The sequence below is a fragment of the Gobius niger genome (assembly GCF_951799975.1).
Source record: "Gobius niger genome assembly, chromosome: 16".
In the NCBI taxonomy this organism is placed as follows: domain Eukaryota; kingdom Metazoa; phylum Chordata; class Actinopteri; order Gobiiformes; family Gobiidae; genus Gobius; species Gobius niger.
The window spans coordinates 7146032-7167647 of record NC_136867.1 but is presented as its reverse complement, the minus strand read 5'-3'; the positions used below and the strand labels follow the sequence as shown (position 1 = coordinate 7167647).

General features: G+C 41.2%; 1 protein-coding gene across 2 annotated transcripts in view; it reads left to right on the top strand.

Moving 5' to 3' along the window:
- LOC306976019 (single-stranded DNA-binding protein 3) overlaps nucleotides 1–21616 on the top strand; it is a 51734-nt gene that overhangs the window by 11378 nt on the left and 18740 nt on the right. For both annotated transcript variants that reach the window (XM_079573856.1, XM_079573857.1), the window contains exons 2-5: nucleotides 741–813; nucleotides 4064–4125; nucleotides 10334–10418; nucleotides 21442–21531. In XM_079573856.1, coding sequence (XP_079429982.1) covers nucleotides 741–813; nucleotides 4064–4125; nucleotides 10334–10418; nucleotides 21442–21531 — 310 coding nt within the window. The remainder of the gene's footprint in view (nucleotides 1–740; nucleotides 814–4063; nucleotides 4126–10333; nucleotides 10419–21441; nucleotides 21532–21616) is intronic.

Below are 21616 nucleotides of genomic sequence, written 5' to 3'. Positions count from 1 at the left end.
ATACATTTTCACCTGCAGTGTCTCGCCTTAACATCAACGACAGCTTGGAGTTTTTTGCGGTAGTTGTGGATGAGGTTCTTTATTTATTCTGATGATAAAGCGGCCCATTCTTGGCAAAAAGCCTCCAGTTCCTGTAAATTCCTGGGTTGTCTTGTCTGGTTGTTCATGCACCTTTGAGCTCTCCCCATAGTGGCTCAATGATGTTGAGGTCAGGAGATTGAGAAGGACACTAACAGGACCTTCACCTCCATATTTCACAGTAGGTACGGTGCACTTTTCATCATAGGCCATCACAGGTCTTGTTAACGACAGAAAAGTGAACCATAGCTAAGAATGGGCCGCTTTACCATCAGAAAAAATAAATAACCTCATTCACAACTACCACAAAAGACTGTTGTTGATGTTAAAGGGGGCAAAGTATTACAATCTTTTTTCATTTTAATTTAAAAATAGCAAACTTTGACCATAAATGGCTTCGCTCAACCACCAACATATTCTTTGGATAATAGATTTTTGTCCTGATGCAGTGGTTTTATAGTTTTTTTGGGGGGACGGTGGCGTTGTGTCCTTGAGGAAGACACTTTGGGGAGGCCGTTTGCGCAGAATGGCAAACCGTGACTGAACAAAAAATGTAATGTAAAGCACTAGAGTATCTAGAAATCAGCTTTACACGGTCAATTTTTCCGCGCTACGCAGTCTTTAATTCTGACCCTCTGACCTCCTTTCTGTCGTGTCTTCAGGTTGGCGTTGTACGTATACGAGTACCTGCTACATGTTGGAGCCCAGAAGTCCGCACAGACCTTCCTATCTGAGGTAAGACCAGCGCAGTGTTTCATATTCTCTATGTGCGGAGCTGTTGTTTTCAGTCTACCGTGGCAAAATGGACTTCACACTGCGGAATAAGCCCAATAAGCAATAAGGAAATCCAGCCCGTCAACTTCGATCACTGTAATAATCTTCCCACACTCAAAGAAAAGAAACAAACTATCTTAAAAGTTAATTCAAAGAGTGCCATGGATGGATTACATGGATAATGAATGGCCTATATCAGGGGTGGGCAACGTCAGGCCCTCCAGTACAGAACCTCTGGCCCTCAAGATGATTTTGAGAAATATTATGACACAAATCAGAAAGAACTTTAACATTTTTAGGGTTAAATGGGAGAAATACTGTCAATACACCCAATTCGGTCCTTTTATGTACAGGAAGTTTATGTTAAGGAAGAAATGACAGAAACCTACATGAATTAAGAGATTCAATCTAAGTTTTGAGTAGATTTGGTCCGGTCTGAGATCAGATAAAACATCTTATCGCCAATGGAACAAGCCATTATTCTCAGATTATATTGTATAATTTCAAGTGAAAAACAAATCTGTTTAAAAGTAAAAGTTCATTTGTCTGATTTCAAAGTGGGTTTCATGCTTCTTCCATTGGCATTATCATTTGTATCTTTGTCTTAGATGAGTCCAAACAGACTCAAATTCAACACAAGAAACCTTTTATTCAAGCAATTTTAAGTCATTTATCTCATTTAAGATGCTAATTTTTCCAGTGTAGTGCTTTACTTTGGCCTAAAATTGGCGGCTTCGGCCCTCGGTCTTTTTACAATGAAAAAAATGGTCCCTCCGTTAAGAAAACTTGCCTACCCCTGGCCTATATCATGCAAAATCAACTATGTTCACAAAACGCCAGCTCACTCTCCGATAAACATCACACAGAGATTTCCCAAGCTCCCTTTCCCACGCTTATTTGCACGTATTCTGGTAGGTAACTATTGTGAAGGTTTATGGGGTTGTTTTTGCACTGATGCCGTGGTCAAAAGTGCACCCTCTGCCATCTTTAAACCTAGGGGTATTTTCGAGACCTTATTCGATGCTTTTTGCAAAATATACCATGGCTAAGGTGTTTAAAGCAGGTGAAAAGCCTAAATAAAGCATTAAAACTATACTCAATGTGAGAAATCCATGGTCTATAACAGGGGTGTCCAATGTGCGGCCCGAGGGCCAAACGCGGCCCTCAGACCAATTTTTGGTGGCCCTCAGACTTCTTGTTTTATTGACACATGGCCAGAGATGATCATTTTCCCGGCAATTTGAATAATTCCGCACAATTAAAACCTCAAAGATGAACATTTATTTTTGAGACTGAGCTAGCATTATGGTTCCAAGCCTAAATACAAGTGCGGGGAATGGTTTAAACCAATCTTAAATACACGCAGTTGAATGTTTGAATGCATTGACCACTGATCTGTGGCCCTCCATGCCTTATACATGTCAATATACGGCCCTCGGTGAAAAAAGTTTGGACAACCCTGGTCTATAAGGTATAAAACCAGACAAAACCGCTTAGACGAGCGGGTAAATAATAAAATTACTGGCAAACGTTGCTTTGTCGCTCAAAACGATATTTATCTTGAACACAACAGCAACTAAAGTGCGAGCAGAAGTGCTGTATTCTAAAAGAAAGTAGAAGTAGCATTTATCCAATTTTCCTGTTTATCTAAAGGCGTGCTTTCTTTGTACTATAGAGCAAAATGTGTGTAAAGGAGTACTTGGTGTACTTAACAATCAACTTTTATCGCTTTCCAAAGCAAAATACAGTAGTGTGACTCAAATTGAAGACATTGTCAAAAAAAAAAAAGTGATTCATAATTAGTCTCTTGCTATTTTCTTAACATGGCGCAACACTGACCTAGCCCAAAACCGTAAGCCTCCTTCACCTCTGTTGCTGCGGGACATGCAGCTCGAGTCTAAACACGGCTAACATGATTACAGAGTGCACGCTGTTACATCAATCTTTCATGGAAATCCGATAAAGCTCCGCTAGATCATGCTCTGCGTCCGCTGTGTCCAGGTGCGAACAACAACCGATGCCGTCACTGCCTTTCTCCGCACTGACCACACACAAAGCCGCTCGCATGTTGTTTACTTTTGCAGCAAGACGGAGAAGCGCAAACGTGTTGCATTAAGGCGGTTTGTTTATTAAAGTGCATAATTGTGTGAGTATAAAAAGGCTTTTTGGGGCCTCCAGCATTCACATTTCACGGTTTATAACTGGAATTAATGTGCGTGCATAATGGGAAAGACACTTGATGAGTTAATTCTGCCGTTTAATTATTTCGGCGCGCCCTCTATTGTCAGCAGGGTGAATTACACAATTATAAAATGTAAGATACACACCACTCTTTGGCTAATGGCATGCTAGCACATCAATGACGTTGGGATCAACTCGAAGTGAGGAAATGGACTTCTGCACTGCAAAAAGTGAATATCAAGCATTGGCTTAAATGACTTGAATTGAGGAGATGTATCTTGTTTTGAGCGGTTTTCACTCATTTAGACACTTGTTTGAGGACATTTCAGACCAGTTCTAGGGTAAATCTCGCTTGAAATAAGAAAGTAAAATTGCCAATGAGATAAGACCAATTTTCTTACCCCATTGGCAAAGAAAACGACCCGAAATAAGGACGAAATGTATCGAAACGAGTCAGAAACATCTCAGAACAAGTGAAATAATCCAGGACAAATGCCCAACAACTTCTTAACTAGTCAAAACAACTCAAATTTGGATTATTGTGCTCAAATTGAGATGTTTATACTGATCTAGTTAGTTACTTTTTGCAGTGTGGACACTTCTTTTCTATTGCAACAAAAGCTTGGTCAATGCCGATCGGGCCGCTTCAGCAGTAGAAGAAGAAGAAGAAACATAATTACTCAAAAACTAGGTGAATGACTCCACATACTCCAGTTGTTGATGAGGGAACAGCATTTTAACATGGTTTACAGCTCGATTTTCTGAAGTTTGACGATTTCAGATAATTATCATTTGACTTCTTCAAATATTTCTCCATTGCAGGAAGCTATTTGCACTTTGAAATATGTGCAAAAGTGTATTTTAGTCACAATTTTCCTCATTAAGCCTCACTTTAGCCTTATTTTCACCCTATTTTAATATTTTTTGTCAAATATCGCAATAACGTTCTCACAATAATGAAGACTTTTGTCTAATATCGCCGGTTTTCCGTCGCCCTAATGCGTTTCCTTTGCTCGTCCTGTTTTTGCAGATTCGATGGGAGAAGAACATCACGTTAGGAGAGCCGCCCGGATTCCTCCATTCATGGTGGTGGTGAGTGTCTCCTTCATCTAAACATTTATTCCACTTTTCTCTCAGAGCACTGAAGGAAGAGGGGCACAACTTTATAAGCAAGACTATACATGGAGCTCGGTTAAAACTTCCAACTGGATCTCTCTCAGTGGTAGGATAATGGAGTAGATAAAAATGGGCTTAGATGATATGAAACAAAAGGGGCTTGTATTGGTAAAAGCTACTACTTTGGTACAGACGGTAAAGCTGAGGAGCAAAGTGCTGGGTCTGAAAATGGTATTTTTCTGTCAATCCCAAGTTTTTGTCGCCTGGTGGGTTCAGAGAAAGAAAAATGCCACTTCAAAACGAACGATAAAAACTACTGGCGCCATTGAAATACTAATACACACATTTTTTTTTTTAAAGGAAACACACAGCAGCTCTATCAAAATGTAGTATATGTAATGTAAAAGTAGACATCCAAAGAATCATGAATCAAAGTTATCATGAAAAGTGATGAATTTCTTTTCCCCTAGGCGTAAATGGAAATATACACCAACTCCAGGACAAAAATATATTGTACATTCTCGAATATTTTTCATGTCCATGTAATACTGCTTTACTAAAACTAAAATTAAAACATACATAACTTGAAAAGGTTGCCATAATACACAGGGTTTCTGTGAGGCATTCAAAATGATAGAATACATTTTGCCAGAATTAAGGCCTTAAAAGTCAGAAATACAATATTTCCTTCGAGACAGAACGCTCTCGAGGACATTGCTCGATAATCTTTACTGCGTGCATTTGTCAAAAACATAAAAAGCAGGGTCTAAAACAAACCCAGCTGCAGTTTTGACGGAAATTTTGCACAATCTTTTGCTCAAAAATTCCCCCTTTGTGACCAATCTGGTTTTGCATATCAAAATTTCCCCTCATTCTTCTGTTTCTATATAGGCATCAAAATTAGGCATTACAAAGCATCCAGTTTGACTTTCTGTCACCTGTAGAAACCCTGGTACTGAACTGGGTAAATAAATATTTGGGGGCAAAACCATTTAGTATTCTTGGAAAAGGCCTACATTATAATAAACCAATGTTTTTACCTGTGCCTTTAAATTTTGTTTTGATATTTTTAAACTAAACTAAAACTAAACTGAAGACTTTAAAATGTAAAATACAGGAGTCATTGTTTAGCATTTGGAAACTACAGTTTGTTAGAAAGTGGAAGCTAGCTTTTCTGTACCTTTTTTATATTGATTTTCGCTAACGTTAGCCTGAACAGTGTTTGCTAGTTCCCACTAAAATGGGCAGATTTCTTTGGCGGTAAATCAATTCATAATATTTTATCCCGGACTCTATAATTACTCGCTGCATCTCTATTGTCGATCAAACTGACTTTTTTGTGCAGTATTTAACTGTGCTTGACAGTGAACCACAACAAATGCCGTTGTTATTATTATGGTCAGGGTTTAGCATCCAGCCGAGTGGATTCGATTAGTCATAGCGCACCACAAGAGATAACAAGGGCTACTTCCAGCAGCACTGTTTAGAGAGGGCAGAGGAGCGCGCCAAGCTAGCAGCTAGCCTAGCAGAATATTAGCATGAAGTATGTGTCTGGCTTTGATTAAAATGCTTGGGGTTTAGGCTACGCTTGGCTAGTGTTGCACTTCGGCTAATGCTGCTTTCTTGTCCGGCTAAATGCTAATAACCGAATTCCCCCTGTAAACAGTAATTATTTTTAAATGTCAGACAGACTGGCTTTTTAAAATGTAGTTGTTTAATGACAAAAAAAATATGCCTTGTTGATTTTTAATAAGTGGCTGAGGAATTAGCAGTGAAGGTTTTCCCTTTTCCTTAATTGTTCACATGTGTAACTGAGTGCAGCTAGGCCTATGTCCCGGCTCTATGTACAGAATGCATCCGTTTTTTTGTGAGATGTTCTCTTACTGGGTGAAAACATCATTTTTGTCTTTCTTATTTAGTTTTAAGTGGGACAGTGTACATTAATGAACATCAGGACAATGTAAATGATCCTGAATTAGCCAAAAAGCTACTTTTCACAGGTAGTCCCTCTGCCAGATCTCATAAGGCAACCTAAAAAAAGTAATTAAAAAATCACATACCACAGTAACTAGATAAGACAACCACATAACATATATACACTCACAAATACTAGTTTCAGTTTGCAACTACAGCTGAAGATGGGTTGCATTTTTAGGGGCGCAAGCATAAATTATGGTCATGCGATACATTATAGCTCATTTCAAAGCTCTTAACCGTGAGATATCAGTCACTGAGCTTTAAAGGTAAAGTATGTAAGATATATTGTCATATGAGATGAGCAAGTTCTTATCAAATATTGGTTTCACTGATGATTGCAAAAACAACAAACATATTTTGTTTTGGTTCTTAGGCCTAGTATCCAATCAGAAAGTAAACTTGAGTTGCTAGCTTCTACGGCTAAATCCACTTTGGAACTTAAACGCTCTATACCTGATATAGCAAACAGTGAAACATTCCTAACTTTCCTAACATATTTGTAGCCACCCGATTCTTCACAGGGTCGAGTTTACAGCACATTTCACAACTTGCAGGGTCACTTTTCAGGTTCACTTTCACAGAAATGCTAGAAGGCTAACCTGCAAGTTCATGAAATTGTTCCATTTGCTTTACAATTACAGGCACAGTGTTTTTCTTCTTAACAATATGCTAAAGGAGGACAAGCTAATTTCTTTCCATTATTAGAAAAAAAATAGGTATAGCGGTATAGCTAGCCCCTTTCCCCAAGCAAGTCCTAACCGGTGCTAGTTAGCTTTCAGATGAGGAATAGCACATTTACATATTTACATGTGCTTATAAGCAGCTTAAGGCAACCACGGTTAGTTTTTTTTTAGAACGTGATTAGCGATAGCTGCTGGGATTATGGAAGTGAGTCCTAATGTTTCAGAACGTTCCCATCTCTGACTTGGCTCTGATGGTGACTGCGGCCGGTCCTTCGTTGGTCCGCCACAGTCCCGGGGATGACCAATGCCCTGGCCCAGGTTGTGACCCTCCCGCGCTCTCCCCTCCTCCAGCCCTGCCCTAACCCCCCGAAGACAATAGCCCCAGATGGTTCAGACCCTCACCCCCTCCTCGCTCGCCGCCTTGTCACCCTTTGTCCCCGGCGCGCCCCCCGCCCCGCACCCCCAGGTTAGCCCCTTTGTTCGGCCGGCGCGGGGATTCTCGGCAGATTAACCCATTGCATTCCAGTTTCCATTGTGTTGTTACCTTTCCCTCACGCCCCCCCCCCTCAGCCCCCCCCCTCCCCCGTCCAAAGTGTAATATCTAAACCTGGTGAGTCACCTCTGCCACATCACCATTGAGTTGAGGTGCTTTGGTGAGAAACGAGTGTAAAAGTCAGGCAAACGTGTGACACAGTTGTCTTGACGATCTGAAAGGCTAGTAACGCCGGCGTGTGTGAGCGGTTTATGGTGAAGAAGAAGAAGAAGAAGAGCGGCCATGTCTCCGGCTGCGTCCGAATGTCCACACTTTTCCATTTACAGCGCACATATATCGTGGTCACGCCATTTTGTAGTCGCGTCTGAATGTCCAGAGAGAAAAAAGTAGTCCACTCAACATTTCCCACAATGCATTCTGTAAGTTTGCAGCGAGGGTCAATACGGACCACAATGCATTGCGAGAGTTGGTGGAGAACGGCCTTTGAAAGGTCTGTGAAATATGAACACAACAGAGTGAGTGAAAAGAGACGTTTTAATTTCGTGCTGCGTATGTTTCATGAATAAACTACTTGACTATAAATTGTTGCAATGAATAGTTGCTAACGTTAGCTGCTGACCTTTAGCTCGATCTGTTAAATAATCAATAGCTTCCTCTCTCAGGCAAAAAAAGGCAATAATCCAAGCTGTTTTCTTCATTCATGTAAAATCCATGTGAAATAAAACGGATCCGACTAATAATTATCCATAAATATTCCACTGTCTCTTGAATTTGGTCGTTTTTAGTGCAGAAATAAATTATTATTAGTGAATGCGGGGTTAGGGGCTAGGGTGGAGATTCGGACACAGCCTCTGTCTGTCCCAAGGCAGCTGCGGCTACAATGTCTCCCACATATTAGCTATTTATGTTTTCCATGCAGCAAAGTTCAACCCTAGGTGATTCACGCTACAGTGTACTTGTAATGTTTCCATTGCAAGTAGAACTCTCGTGGGCGCCCCTAGTGCTAGAACTCTAGCATTAGTGGGCGAAAAGTGATACATGCCATGATGAGCTTAAAAAAAAAACAAGTCTATGGGCAACTAGACAAATATTGCGGACAGATACCTATTGATAGACTTTATCAAATTGTTCAGACGTGACGTGCTAAAACAAAAGAGGAAAGAAGCAGCCAGCCTGGCTAATGTTATGCTAATAGCGGCTAATGCTATCCTAAAAATATCCTCTTATGCCTATTTTAGATGGCCGTCTTCTCTCTACTGTGGCAAATCTGTTTACGTCTAATTTGTATCAGCACGGTTCTCTTTGGGGAAGGCGGTTCCAACATTTTAGCTACTTTTAACATCTTGGTTTTAATGGCAGAGTAAAAAAAAGACCAGACTTTCCCTTCAAAATATGTTTTTTTTTCCATTCGCGCGTGTTCATTCACAAATATTGACCTGTTTGGTATCCATGTGTTGCATGAAAAGCGACACATGGCTTTACATTGCTCTATTCGTTCACTCCATACTCGGTGGTGGTAAACTACTATTGTAGCCACAGCTGCCCTGGGGTAGACTGACGGAAGCCAGGCAAACCAGTCTGCGCCATCGGCCCCTCCGACCACCACCAGCCACTCACTCACTCACTACATTCACTAGGCTTCCTGGTGTTGCCAAACGGTCTCCCATCCCAGTCCTGCCAGGCCCTTCCCTGCTTAGCTTCCAAGGTCTGACGGGATTGGGCCAGAGCAAAGGCGGTATGACCACACATTACACCTTAAAATCACATCTCAAATTGACGTCACTTAATCGGCTTGTTGCACAATGTGGCTACGCTAGTTCCTCTGAGCTGAAGCTGTGGGCGCTAGTACTTCCTGTCCGTATTCATTTCCATTAAGATTAGCTTAGACCAGTGAGTTTCTGGTAGAAATATTTCCATATAGGAGAAGTTTATGTTTGTAAGGATCAGTGAGTTTGTCTTGAAGCTAAAGGCTAATTTAACCTCTTAACTCCCGCCTGAACCGAGAGGATCTTTTTTCCTCACGTCATCAGATTTTTTTTCTTCATTTTTTATCACATTTTTGTAATTTTTTTTGTCACATTTTTCGTCCCTTTTTTGTCAAATTTTTATCAAATTTTTGTAATTTTTTGGTTATTTTTTGTCAAATTTTTGTCAATTTCTTGTGACATTTTTGTGACATTTTTGCCACATTTCCATCATTGTTTTCATCAAGAAAATGTGCTCTGTTCAGGTGGGAGTTAAGAGGTTAATGCATTACACAACTTGAAACAGTGCCTTTATATATATTTTTTCATAGCATGTTAGCCTTTAGCTTCAAGACAAACTATCAATCCTTGATGATCACAGGCGTCTCTGATCTGAACTCGTTACATCATGATTTGAACACACAATAAATGATCATCTACCGGGAACTCACCGCCCACAACATAATCTTTAGAAAATATGATTATTATTCCAGGAAAACAATACAGACAGGAAGTCCAGGCGCTCACACCTTCAGGTCAGAGGAACTAGCATAGCCACACCCACACAAGCCAATTAAACGATTCCCCTTTTCACCTGCAGTGTCCCGCCTTAATTGACTCCCTTTTGAGTGACGAACTGTTACCGACCGAGCCACTGTTGCTCTTGAGTAATTTAAATATCATTAAACCTCCCTCTCTCTCTCTATTTACTTTCAATATCCCGTTCAAATTTTTGCACCAAACTTTCCGTAGCTGTCACTTCAGGATCACTTTGCGCGCACAGATTGATAAATAAAGTGCCCGTCTTGCCCCTGAATGTGTACGTTGAAGGGCCCGGGGGCGAACGCATGATAAATCACAAGTGCATATGCAGTGAGTGAGAGGGCGATTGAGAGCCGGCGTAGTGCCCTGGCTGAATGGTGCTCCACAGTTTAAGAGCACTATGGGAGATACTGAGAGGCTGGGAAATGGCTCGCCAACGGCCGCCACTCGACTTCCTGTATTGCCGTGTTTGCTGACCTCTGACCCCCCCCCCCCTCTGTCTCCCTCTTGTTTTCCATTCGCAGTGTATTCTGGGACTTGTATTGCGCGGCGCCGGACCGGAGAGAAACGTGCGAGCACTCCAGCGAGGCCAAAGCCTTCCATGACTATGTAAGTGACACCGGAAACGAGTTCATTTTGGGCGATGGATGTGGGCTGCATACAAAGCAAGGGGCAGATTTGTCGTTTAAAGGTGCACTGTGCAACTTTTTGTTGATCATGGGGGCCACCGGGATGGAAAGTAAAGACGCTAAGTTAACCGCCCACACAGCCGCTGGGTCACTGAAAGGTCAAATACGAACTAATATCAACCTTTTTTTTTCAGTTTTTTTTCAGGTTTTTTTTTTTTTTTTACACTAAAAGTTGCACAGTGCACCTTTAAAGGCCGTTCATTAGGTTTTTGACCCTCTTAGGCTGCCGTAGAGCTCAACAGTGAGCAGTGGACTTGGTTTAGTTTTGATTTTTCTACACGTTTCAATGTGTAGTTTCTGATTTCAGTTAAGGTAATTGCACTTTTTCATTAAAGCGATAGTCTGGAAGTTTTAATGTTTTTCAAATGTTAACATGTGCAATATCAACCACGTGGTCTTGCATTTCGATGTAAAGTAAGTAATAAAACATACATTTATATTATTTGTAAAGCCTCTCCTGCTCAGATCTCAGCAACTAATCAGAGTCTAGTATCCTCCTGCGTCGACCAATGAGACGAGCTTTTCCTGTGAACCAGCCTGACTGGTCCAATCAGGAGCGAGGGGGAGGAGCTTGATCGTTTTATTTATGAAAATTCTGTTCCTGCTCTCCTCTTTTTGCAAAATAAGGAGGGCTTTCTGGTTAAAGAGGGAAGGAATTTGATTGTTTACTTTCACATTTCACTCTGTCTCACCTCACTTTGCAAACTTACAGACTATCTCTTTAAAAAAAAAAAAATCAAGCTTGAAATAGGAAAAGTATCATAATGAAAGTTTAGAAATATGTTGAAGTGAAGTAGTTGACATCTTAACTCCCACCTGAACGGATCCCATTTTCTCCAGTTTGGCTTTACCCTAATCAAAAAGCTTCTTGGGGAAAAAAGCACCAAAGCAGCCACAAAAAATGAGAAGAAAACAAGGATGTAAACGCGACAAAAAGTGACAAAAATTCAACAAAAATGTGACAAAAATTCAACAAAGATGTGACAAAAATTCAACAAAAATGTGACAAAAAATCAATTAAAAAATTACAAAAATGTGACAAAAATTCAACAAAAATGTGACAAAAAATCAATTAAAAAATTACAAAAATGTGACAAAAATTCAACAAAAATGTAAAAAAAAATCAACAAAAATTCTGCAAAAATATGACAAAAATTCAACAAAAATGTGACAAAAATTCAACAAAAATGTAAAAAAAATTCAACAAAAATTCAACAAAAATGTGACAAAAAAAATTCAACAAAAATGTGACAAAAATTAAACAAAAATGTGACAAAAAAAAAAAAAAAAAAATCAACATAAAAAGGATGACACAACACAGCAACAGCGTGAGGAAAAAGATCAGTTTTGTGGGTCTTAGCTTTCAAATGAGGTGCTACACAGGCCTATAAAATAGCCAAAGAGGACAGAATGCATTTGGTTTAGGCGGGTGGTAAGAGGTTAAAAAGAAACTTGAAAGTTGTGGGGATGGTAGTAAACATCTGATTGGGCTTTTATTCAGTTTTTATTCAGGTGAAGGTGCTGGATGTCATTGACGCCACCCACTGATGGAACACATTTCTCCAAAACATCATCCTTTTCTTTTCTTTTTCTTTGTTTTTCACTCAGTCACATCACACTTGACGCAAAAAAAAGTTCACACACCCTTCCTCGCAGTCGCATTTTCGTCTGAAAACACATGATCCGACGGCGTTTGTTTTGGGCAAAAGTTCCTGTTCTCTCACACTGTCTGAGCAATATCAGGCCCTCCCAAAAAGCAGACATTGACTTATTGACATTTCACTGATCTGCAGCTTTAAAAAGACCAGTAACATTTTACCACAAGTGACCAGGCCGTGCTAAAAATAACCGTGCGCGATAAGCCAGGAAGCCTACCAGACACCGAAGCCTAGTTTGAATTTTAACTCGACACACAATCATCATCAAAATAAATGTGTTTTTTTTTCCCTCTCTCACCTCGTCAAGACAGGGCCGCATTGTGTCTGTGGGCTGTATAGTGTTGGAGATAATGGAATAGACTTCTAATCCGCTAATCCCAGCACTGGGCCGCAGCTAAGCCCGGGATTTATTTGTGTGTGCGTGACCCCCGTGTGTGCGCGCGCTCGTGTGCCTGTATTTTCGGATAGGGCCGTCGCTGACAATGAGTAGGTGCTAAAAGGTAGAAGGTGGCAGGGCAAACTGACGGCAAGTCACCCAAGCCGGTCTGGAGATGCGAGGGACGGAGCTTAGGTGGGCAGTGGCAGGTTCATGTTTTAATGGGGCTGCACGGATCATCGCAATCAAATCACAATCGCCCTGTGAATGGTCGCAATTTGCAAAAACTACAGTTATTTAGACCAGTGGTTCTCAACCTTTTTAGAGCCGCGACCCCCATTGTAACAGTTAATCAGGATCGTGAACCCCGCCCGGGTCAGACCATGGGGAAAAACAGGGACATTAACCCCTTAACTCCCGCCTGAACCGAGCACATTTTCTACCAGTTTGGCTTTACCCCCAAGTCCAAGAGCTTCTGTGAAAATAGCAACAAAACGGAGACAAAAACAACGATGGAAATGAGACATAAAAGTGACGAAAAATGTATGAAAAAGTGGCAAAAATGTCACAAGAAATTGACAAGAAATTGACGAAAAAATTACAAATTGTGACAAAAAAATGACCATAAAATGACCAAAAAATGACAAAAATGTGACAAAAAAATATGACAAAAATGTGATAAAAAATTGACGAAAAAATGACAAAAATGTGACGAAAAAATTACAAAAATGTGATAAAAGTTTGACCAAAAAATGACAAAAAATGATGAAAAAATGATGAAAAAGTTACAAAAATGAGTTGAATACCCAAATGATGGGAAAAAAATCTGGTGGAAAAAGATCCTCTCGGTTCAGGCGGGAGTTAAGAGGTTAACCTGTATAACTCTTAAAAAACAAAGAAAAAACAATGGCTAAAACAAAAATGAATTAAATTTAGAACAAATAATGGCACCCTGGTAAAACAGCATGTATGCTACGACACCATAATAATAATATTAAAATATATATTTTATCTATATGCTCTGGCGACCCCCCAAATTTGTCTCGTGACCCCCTAGTGGGTCCCGACCCCCAGGTTGAGAACCACTGATTTAGACTATATAATGTACTTTGCAAAACAACCAAATATCTTAATCATTTTGTTTTTCTTGGCATTTTTTGAAGTTCACATATTCCATAGTGTCCACAAATTGTTAACAGCAATATCGCCATCTTAAAGGGACTATACAGAGTTTAAAAATGTTAAAATGATGTGTTTTCCTCCCCCTACATGTTCCAACAATGTCCTGATGTGTAGAATGAGCTCAGACCTGTTCACCACTCCTGCACTGTCACTCAAAAAGGTGTCGCTTCGGGTCCGCAGTTACACTTATGACCTGAGGAGGCAGTAGTGAGTATAAAATGGCCAACTTGCCCCTTTAATACTCAATCCCTTTTCATTTCCAGCTACATTAACAATGTAGAGTATATATAGAGAGAGTCACTGACTGCTCAGGTCGTGGTTTAAGGTTCTTCTCAATTTAAAGGGATATTTCATGGATTTTTGACATAGGCTAATGCAAGGCTAGTGCATTTCTATGGTATCAGCTAGCCTGCATTAAAAACAGTGTGAGCCGCTCCACAGAGCACTTGAGGCAAATCACTTATAATGCCAGACTAACCATATAAATAACTTATATTTGAGCAGCATCTAGCAGGCTAGCTGATACCATAGAAATGTGCTAGCCTTGCATTAGCCTAGCGCCACAAAACTCTTCAAACATAAGAACTGCTTGAATTACAAAAAGAAATCAGCAACACTGTGGATAACTAGTAAATGAGGCCCTATGTCAAAAATCCTGAAATATCCCTTTAATGTTTATTTTTGACAATTGTCTTCGGAGTGTACCGATCATTCTTAGAGGATTTTTCACAATTGTGCAGCCTTGCAACTGCCCCAACTAGATACCGGGGAATTTTTTCGATACCAGTACTTTGACCATACTTGGTCTTCGATACCGATACCTGAACCTGAACGTTTTCCGATGCCTATACTAAAACATTTGTCGTCTAGAGCCAGAAAACAGAACAATAACACGTGGAAGAGCTGCACATTTACAATATCGGGTTCATCTCCAATGTCAAGGAATGTGGGGAAAATGGGAGAAGATTGGGATAAACTGTGGCAAAAATAAGGACAAATAGAATAAAAAACGGTCAAAAATAGGGAATAAATTGGGGGGGGGGAAATGAACAGCATCAAAATGTGGATCTAAAGATAAAAGTTTTTTTTTGTACCTGCCTTCGATACTTTAATTTTTTCGATACCAGTAGTACCTAAACTTTTTTTCCACTACCATACAGGTATCGTTTAACGGTACCCAACCCTACAGTAGCTACTCCTAACCCAAATCCTGGCTAAAGATCTTGATATCGATTCCCACAGCTCCTGCCTGGTTGCTCAGTACAGGGGTTCTTAAACTTTTTCAGGCTGCAACCCCCAAAATCACTCAACCAACAACTCGGGACCGCCTCCTGTAAAATGTAATTAGCATTTATAACATGTTAAGCTGCAAAACCTTGTTAGTTTGGATACCGTATTTTGATATTTGGCTTAATTTCACCAAGGTGTTTTCGATCAAATACACATCAAACTCAATGTTAGAAATGTAAAAAAATATTGTCTTGAAATCATCTTGCGACCTCCACTTCAGTGTCCCGCGACTCCCCACTTTGGGAAACCACTGGCCGAGAAGAACCTGTCGAAGGATTGGTCCAACTTAAATAGCAAACAAATTCCTCAAATACAAAACAAAATTTGGAAAATTAGTTTGTGCAATTAAGGGGACAAACTCATTTTTTTTTTCAGTTTTCAGGTTTTGGGCCAAATTGGTCTCTGAACATATAAGCTTTCACCCGGAAACAGAAAATATGCCTAATCTTCACAAAAACATGTTTAAATATTGCGCTGATTCAATGTTCCCCCATAGACTTATATGGGACAATGCAATTTCAAAGGCCTTTTTCTCAAAACACACTTTTCTGTCATTGTGGCGACACTATGTCCACGTCAGTCGGACCTAAAGACTTCAAATTTTCCAGCCTTGGACTGAACAATATTTGGAAGATTTTTTCAGAGGGATTTTTATTATTTAATCCCTAAAGCCCCATTTATTGAGTTTTGAATGTCAAAAAATAAGGCGAAAATTATTTTTTTTACAATTTTTTACACTAAAAATCAGCTTATTTTAAAACTAAAAAAGAAATCCAAAATCCCCTCTGAAAAAGTCTTGGCAGCTCATTCATCAATAAAATGAAAGCATAAATTTGAATGTAGCTCTATCCATTATTCAGATTTTGTCGCCGAAAGAGGGGAAATTTGGGGCATTTTTAGTGAACTTGAAATGTATTTTTTTCTCACATTTATGCCAGTGATCTACAGCAAACGTTTCAAATTGATATCTGTAAATATAAATTTTTTCCCTATTCACCTGCAGTGTGTCGCCTTAACAGTTTCTTGAATGAACGACTCTGGCTTGTCGACCCAGTGATGGATTTATCTTTTTGGGGGGTTAAGAACGGATGGAATTGACTCAGAACCGCACTATGAGCCTCTTACTACCCCTCTCCCCTATGCCTCATTGTGCGTTTGGCCGAGGAAACTGAGGTACGCTGGCTGCAGAATGGACTAGCATGCAGATGAGTCCAGGCATAAATATATTAGCGTAGCCGCACTCCTGTCAGCCCACTGTTTATGTCTGGCCCCTCGGAGGTATCGACGCGGGTCAATAACGCGTTGAGCGGCATCGATCGGTCCAGGTGCTGTGGTCGAGGGGGGGGGGGGGAAGAGGTGGAGAAATGGAGCCCACTGGGTTTCTCTACAGATGGACCCAACATATACTGTAACAAGCAGCCGATCAGCCCGTCGCATCAGCCACACTGCTCACTAATAGATTTTTCATCAACCCTGCGTTTTCCGGCGAAGGAGGGAACGCTTCAGTTTGCGTTTGACTAATGAGAGGGGAGTGGCGAGCGAAGGCGCGGGTTTCGCTCATTCGTTTCCCGCAGTATTGTCCGAGTAAGTGGTGTTATGGAGAAAATATTGATGTCATGTCGACTGGTGGCTTTAAGGAGGCTTCACACAAGACTTCTTTTTCTGTCATTGTGTTTCTTCTGTCTATAAACGCAGCGGACACGGAAGCGTACGACCTTCTGCGGCCCACAACAACATGAATGTTGAGCGTGAAATATCGCTCAACTTTAAGCCGCTCTTTAAACGTGACACTAAACAAAACCGATCTCATCGATAGAGAAAACAAACTGGGTTATTGCAAATGTCGCCCAAGAGGAAGTCATTTGAGTTTGAAAGAGTTTCGTGGCGCTAGGCTAGTGCAAGGCTAGCACATTTCTACGCTATCAGCTAGCCTGCATTAAAAACAGTGTGACCCGCTCCACAGTGCACCTGAGGCAAATCACTTCTAACACCAGACTGACCATATAAATGTCTGTGTCGGTAGAATGATTTTAACCATTTTGCATTTAAAATAGCTTATATTTGAGCAGCATCAGCTTTGTGGTTGTATAAGCTACGCGGCGGCGGAGTGATCTGCTAGAAAATAGTCCCTCAAAATGCGATCATTCATGTGATGCAAGGTCAGTTATATTAAAAAAAATATTCTATGGACACAGACATTTATATGGTTAGTCTGGTGTTATAAGTGATTTGCCTCAGGTGCTCTGTGGAGCGGGTCACACTGTTTTTAATGCAGGCTAAATTACATTGTATAAATACGCTAGCCTTGCATTAGCCTAGCGCCACGAAACTCTTCAAACATAAGAACTGAATGAATTACAAAAAAATATCTCCAGGTACCAGCAACACTCTGGATAACTAGGAAATGAGGCCCTATGTCAAAAATCCTGAAATATCCCTTTAAGCTTTGATATAATCTTGTGTCACTCAAAAGGGACGGGTTTCACTATGAAACTGTTAGATCTGTTAGCCTCAATTTTATAATGGCCATGCGACTTCTCTCTACATGAACAACCGAAACTAGGGAGTCCTGTTCTTGTTTCTTTCAATTCTGCGCTTCAATTGACTTCACTAAAGCCCTGTCCATACGAAGTCAAGCTGAGGACCAAACGCAAACATATTTTATCAATCCAGTGTCCAGTGTCCAGGGTCTGTAAACAAACATTTTCCAAACTGGGTCCCAGAGTGGAAAGATCTCAAAACGCCGTTTACGTGACTCATGGATCTATGATGGTTTGACTCCGCTCCCCTTTGCTCCACTGCCGTCCACAAGCCACAGGTGACAAGTAGCAAAACACTGAGTCAGTCTGTGTTTTTGGACTGACAGTAAAAGTCACTGACAGGTTTTTCCGCTTTAGTCCCTTTACGTCTGAAGAATAAACTCTCCTCCTCGTCTCTTCTGTAGATCCTAAATCCTTGAATCAGTTTCACTTTCACTGTTTACATTCCATGGATTTAGCCTCAGAAGCCTAGATCTATCTGGTAGCATGACATTGCCAGTAGCCATCATTTCAACATGTTTCACTGTTTTCTTCAGCACATTAATCGTCCATTACAATGAACCCGTTTTCCATTTAGTGAAAAAATGTGAAAGTCGGCTCCAAGACCAGCTTTTTTTTTTTTAATTATAAACACTTAAGTTTTAAGTCAAACTCAAAACTCTACAGAAATGCAACGAAAACAACAAAACGGGCTTCGCTCTCCGCACACGAGATCCGTGTCTCGTTAACACGCCGTTTTCGGTATATTTTCCTCCATGCTCGGGAGTGTGCGCTCTCGTCGAGGGGGCTGCCGGGGGGACGGAGCGCAGATAGGACCCGTCTCCATGGCAACAGCTTCTTCTGCGAGCCGCTGACACCCCACTGCGGGGAGGGAGGGGGGGTGTGGGGGGGGGACGAGGAGGAAAAGTACAGGGGCCTTAGGTGTGTGTGTGTGTGTGTGTGTGTGTGTTATTGTGGGTACATTACACGAGCTGCGCCAGGCCGGTGGAATTAGCGATAGCGGCTAATGCGACGTTGATATTTACAAAGTTTAGCCAATAAGGAAAGTATTGTGATGTGACTGAAGGCATGTGACGGAACGAATGACTTTAGAGCAAATGATAAGGATCAGGACCTAAAAACAAACTTTTGCAATTGTCCTAATTAGTCATGTGCTCGTCTTGGTTTAGTCTTTGATAGCTTGATAACGGACGAGGGACAGCGCGGAGAGAGGTTTAGATGAAGGAAGTAAAGAGAAAAGGACGGAGGTACCAGAGGGGCGAAGAAGAGTAGCACGGATGGATGGATGGAGAAAGGAAGGAGCGAAAGATGGAGAGAGGAATAAAGAATGGAGGAGAGGACCCGACCGGGCGCTACCCCCCCCCCAAGGGACGAGGTGGCCTGCTCATGTTCGGATCAGAATTAGCATAAAGAGGGGGAGGGGTGAGCGGCGTAGCGCTGTTCGGCAACTGATACGACGCTCCGCTGGTCACCCACTCCACAAAGCGGGCTCTGCTTACTACTATTTTAAAACGCATTTACCTTTGTACTTGTACATGTGCGAAATTATTATAAAGTAAATTCAGAGATTCATTGTAATTTGATAGGAAATATTTTTTTGTCGCAATTTTAAAGGCCCCAATTTTTTTTTTACTTTCATTTTTTAAAGGGATAGTCTATAAGATTGCAAAATGAGGAGAGAGGGTAAAATTTGAAAGTAAATAATTTTAAAAAAATCCCTCTAAGCCCTTCTTCGTTTGCAAAAGGAGGAGAGCAGGAGCAGTATTTTCAAAAGTAAACGATCTAGCTCCTCCCCCTCCCCCCTGATTGGACCGGTTCACAGGAAAAGCTCATCTCATTGGTCAACGCGGGAGGATGCTAGACTCTGATCAGTTGCTGAGATCCCGGGAAGGAGGGACTTTACAAAAAATAATATATTTATACTGTGTATTATTACTCACTTTACATCAAAATGCAAGACCGGGTCGTTGATTTCGCGCATTTTATTACATTTGTAAAACATTTACACTTCCAGACTATCACTTTAACTGAAAAACAAAAAAGTAAACCATAATTATTATATATGAATTGTTGTAGCTTTGGTACAAACTCCTGACCTTATATAACTTCCAGATTCTTTATTAGGATCATTTCTGACTCAGTAATTAGCATCCACCAGGCTAATTGTTTTTAGCATCTGCGCTACTTCCAGGTTTACGATTGCTCATAATATGCTGTGTGGAATCTGTTTTTTCCCCCCATTTCCTCACAATGTCTGCAGACACATTACACCGCAAGGGAGCAACATGGATTTTAATCTACTGCAAGGAAAGCACAAAAAAAAAAACCCCGGCACATCCCCTTTAATGTTGCTATTGTATTCAGTTTGAACTTTCAAGCTAGCCCGCTCACTACTCTTAAAAGGACCGGGCTTTTGCAGGAATGTAAGAATAGATTTAGGAAATGTTAGGTTAAAGTCCTCCTCCTGGTTAGGGCTCCGCTCTGTTGTTTGTGAGAGACTGGACTGCGCAGCTCGTGTTTGCACTTCCTGTGTGTGTTTGTGCGTGTGCGTGTGCCCGCTCTCTGCTCGCGTGTCTGTGTGCGTCGCTGTTTGTTCTGGAGCCTTATATAAGCTTATGTCTACTCCGAACAAGCTCCTCCATGTATGTGTTGACAAGGATAGATTCAGATTTAGCTGCAGGCTAATTTCTCCACTCATCCGCATCCACCCAGTTTGTCTGCTAGTGTGAGATCTTCGTGTTTATTCCTTTTGTGATTGAATTAAAATTGCAATGCGAGTGGTGGCAATTATCTTCATCGCATTTTCTTAAAGAGGGGGTATCATGCTTTTTTTCAATCACATAGATACAGACGGCATCTCTGGAATCACCCATATATGGTCATGTTTGAAAACAGTAAAGGGGGAAAACAATTTGGAGAAAAATCTAAACCTTCTCTAATTATTCAAAAACTACTTTAACAAACGCTGATTTATAAATATAGTTTTCTACTAAAGAAAGAAACAAAGACATGGGGAGGAGCAAAGTGGTTCAACAGCCCATAAATACATAAAAAACGGAGAATGCTAACCTGATGCTACATGTTAGCACCGGGCTAATGCTAACGGTTAGCTAGCGCGAGCAACAACTGCCGTTTTTTCACTTCTACTGAACAATCTGCTGTGAGAAAATATCCATATGGGCCCGGTTTACACTTGACTTTATTTATGTGTGATAAATGAGTTGATATTCCACCAGAAAATGGCTTAAAAGAGTGAAAAATTGCGTTTCTCTAAAGATTCTATTTTCCCCCTCGGCGAAGCCACGCCCCCTTCTATGACGAGATGCCGTCTGTATCTATAGCACCAGTCTATATCACACTACAATGATTAGCAAACCTTCTGTTGGTCTGTAAATGCAGTAAATTAGAATAACTGCCTTGTATAAAATGTCTCTCTCAAAATGGCTGTACTGAATGTCTTGAAATAGGCCTCTGTCTCTTTAAGAACCTCTGACCCTTTCCAACACGCCCCCTCCACACGCTGTCTGTGGCATCAGTGGGGAGGGGGTTCTGCTGAGGAGCAGTGGTTGGTTACTCGGCTGGTGACGAAAGCTCGGAGGCGTCTCCAGGAGGTGGGGGCGTTCCTAGGAGGACTCAGGCAAACCTATCCCTAAAATGGCCGCCATCAGAGTTTTTACAGATTACTCAAAAATACGTGACTGTGCCAAGGCAACACTTCAGGCATGTTTTTAATGAGGGAATGACATAATAACGTGATGTAAAGCTTGAAAAAGTCGATTTTGCATAATACCCCCCCTTTAAAAGCGACGCTGGCGTGTTTATGAGTGGGAAAAATGGAAAAGTCTACGTATGAGACTGTGGAGAATGGTGGTGAAATAGTTTGTCTGTGTGTTCCAGAGCGCAGCGGCGGCCCCCAGCCCCGTCATGGGGAACATGCCTCCAAACGACGCCATGCCCGGTGGACCCATGCCCCCAGGCTTCTTCCAGGTATGACCCTCTCAACAACCCCCCCCCCCCCCCTCTATCATTAACAACTGCCGTCATCATCACTGTCCCATCTCGCCGTGGCCTC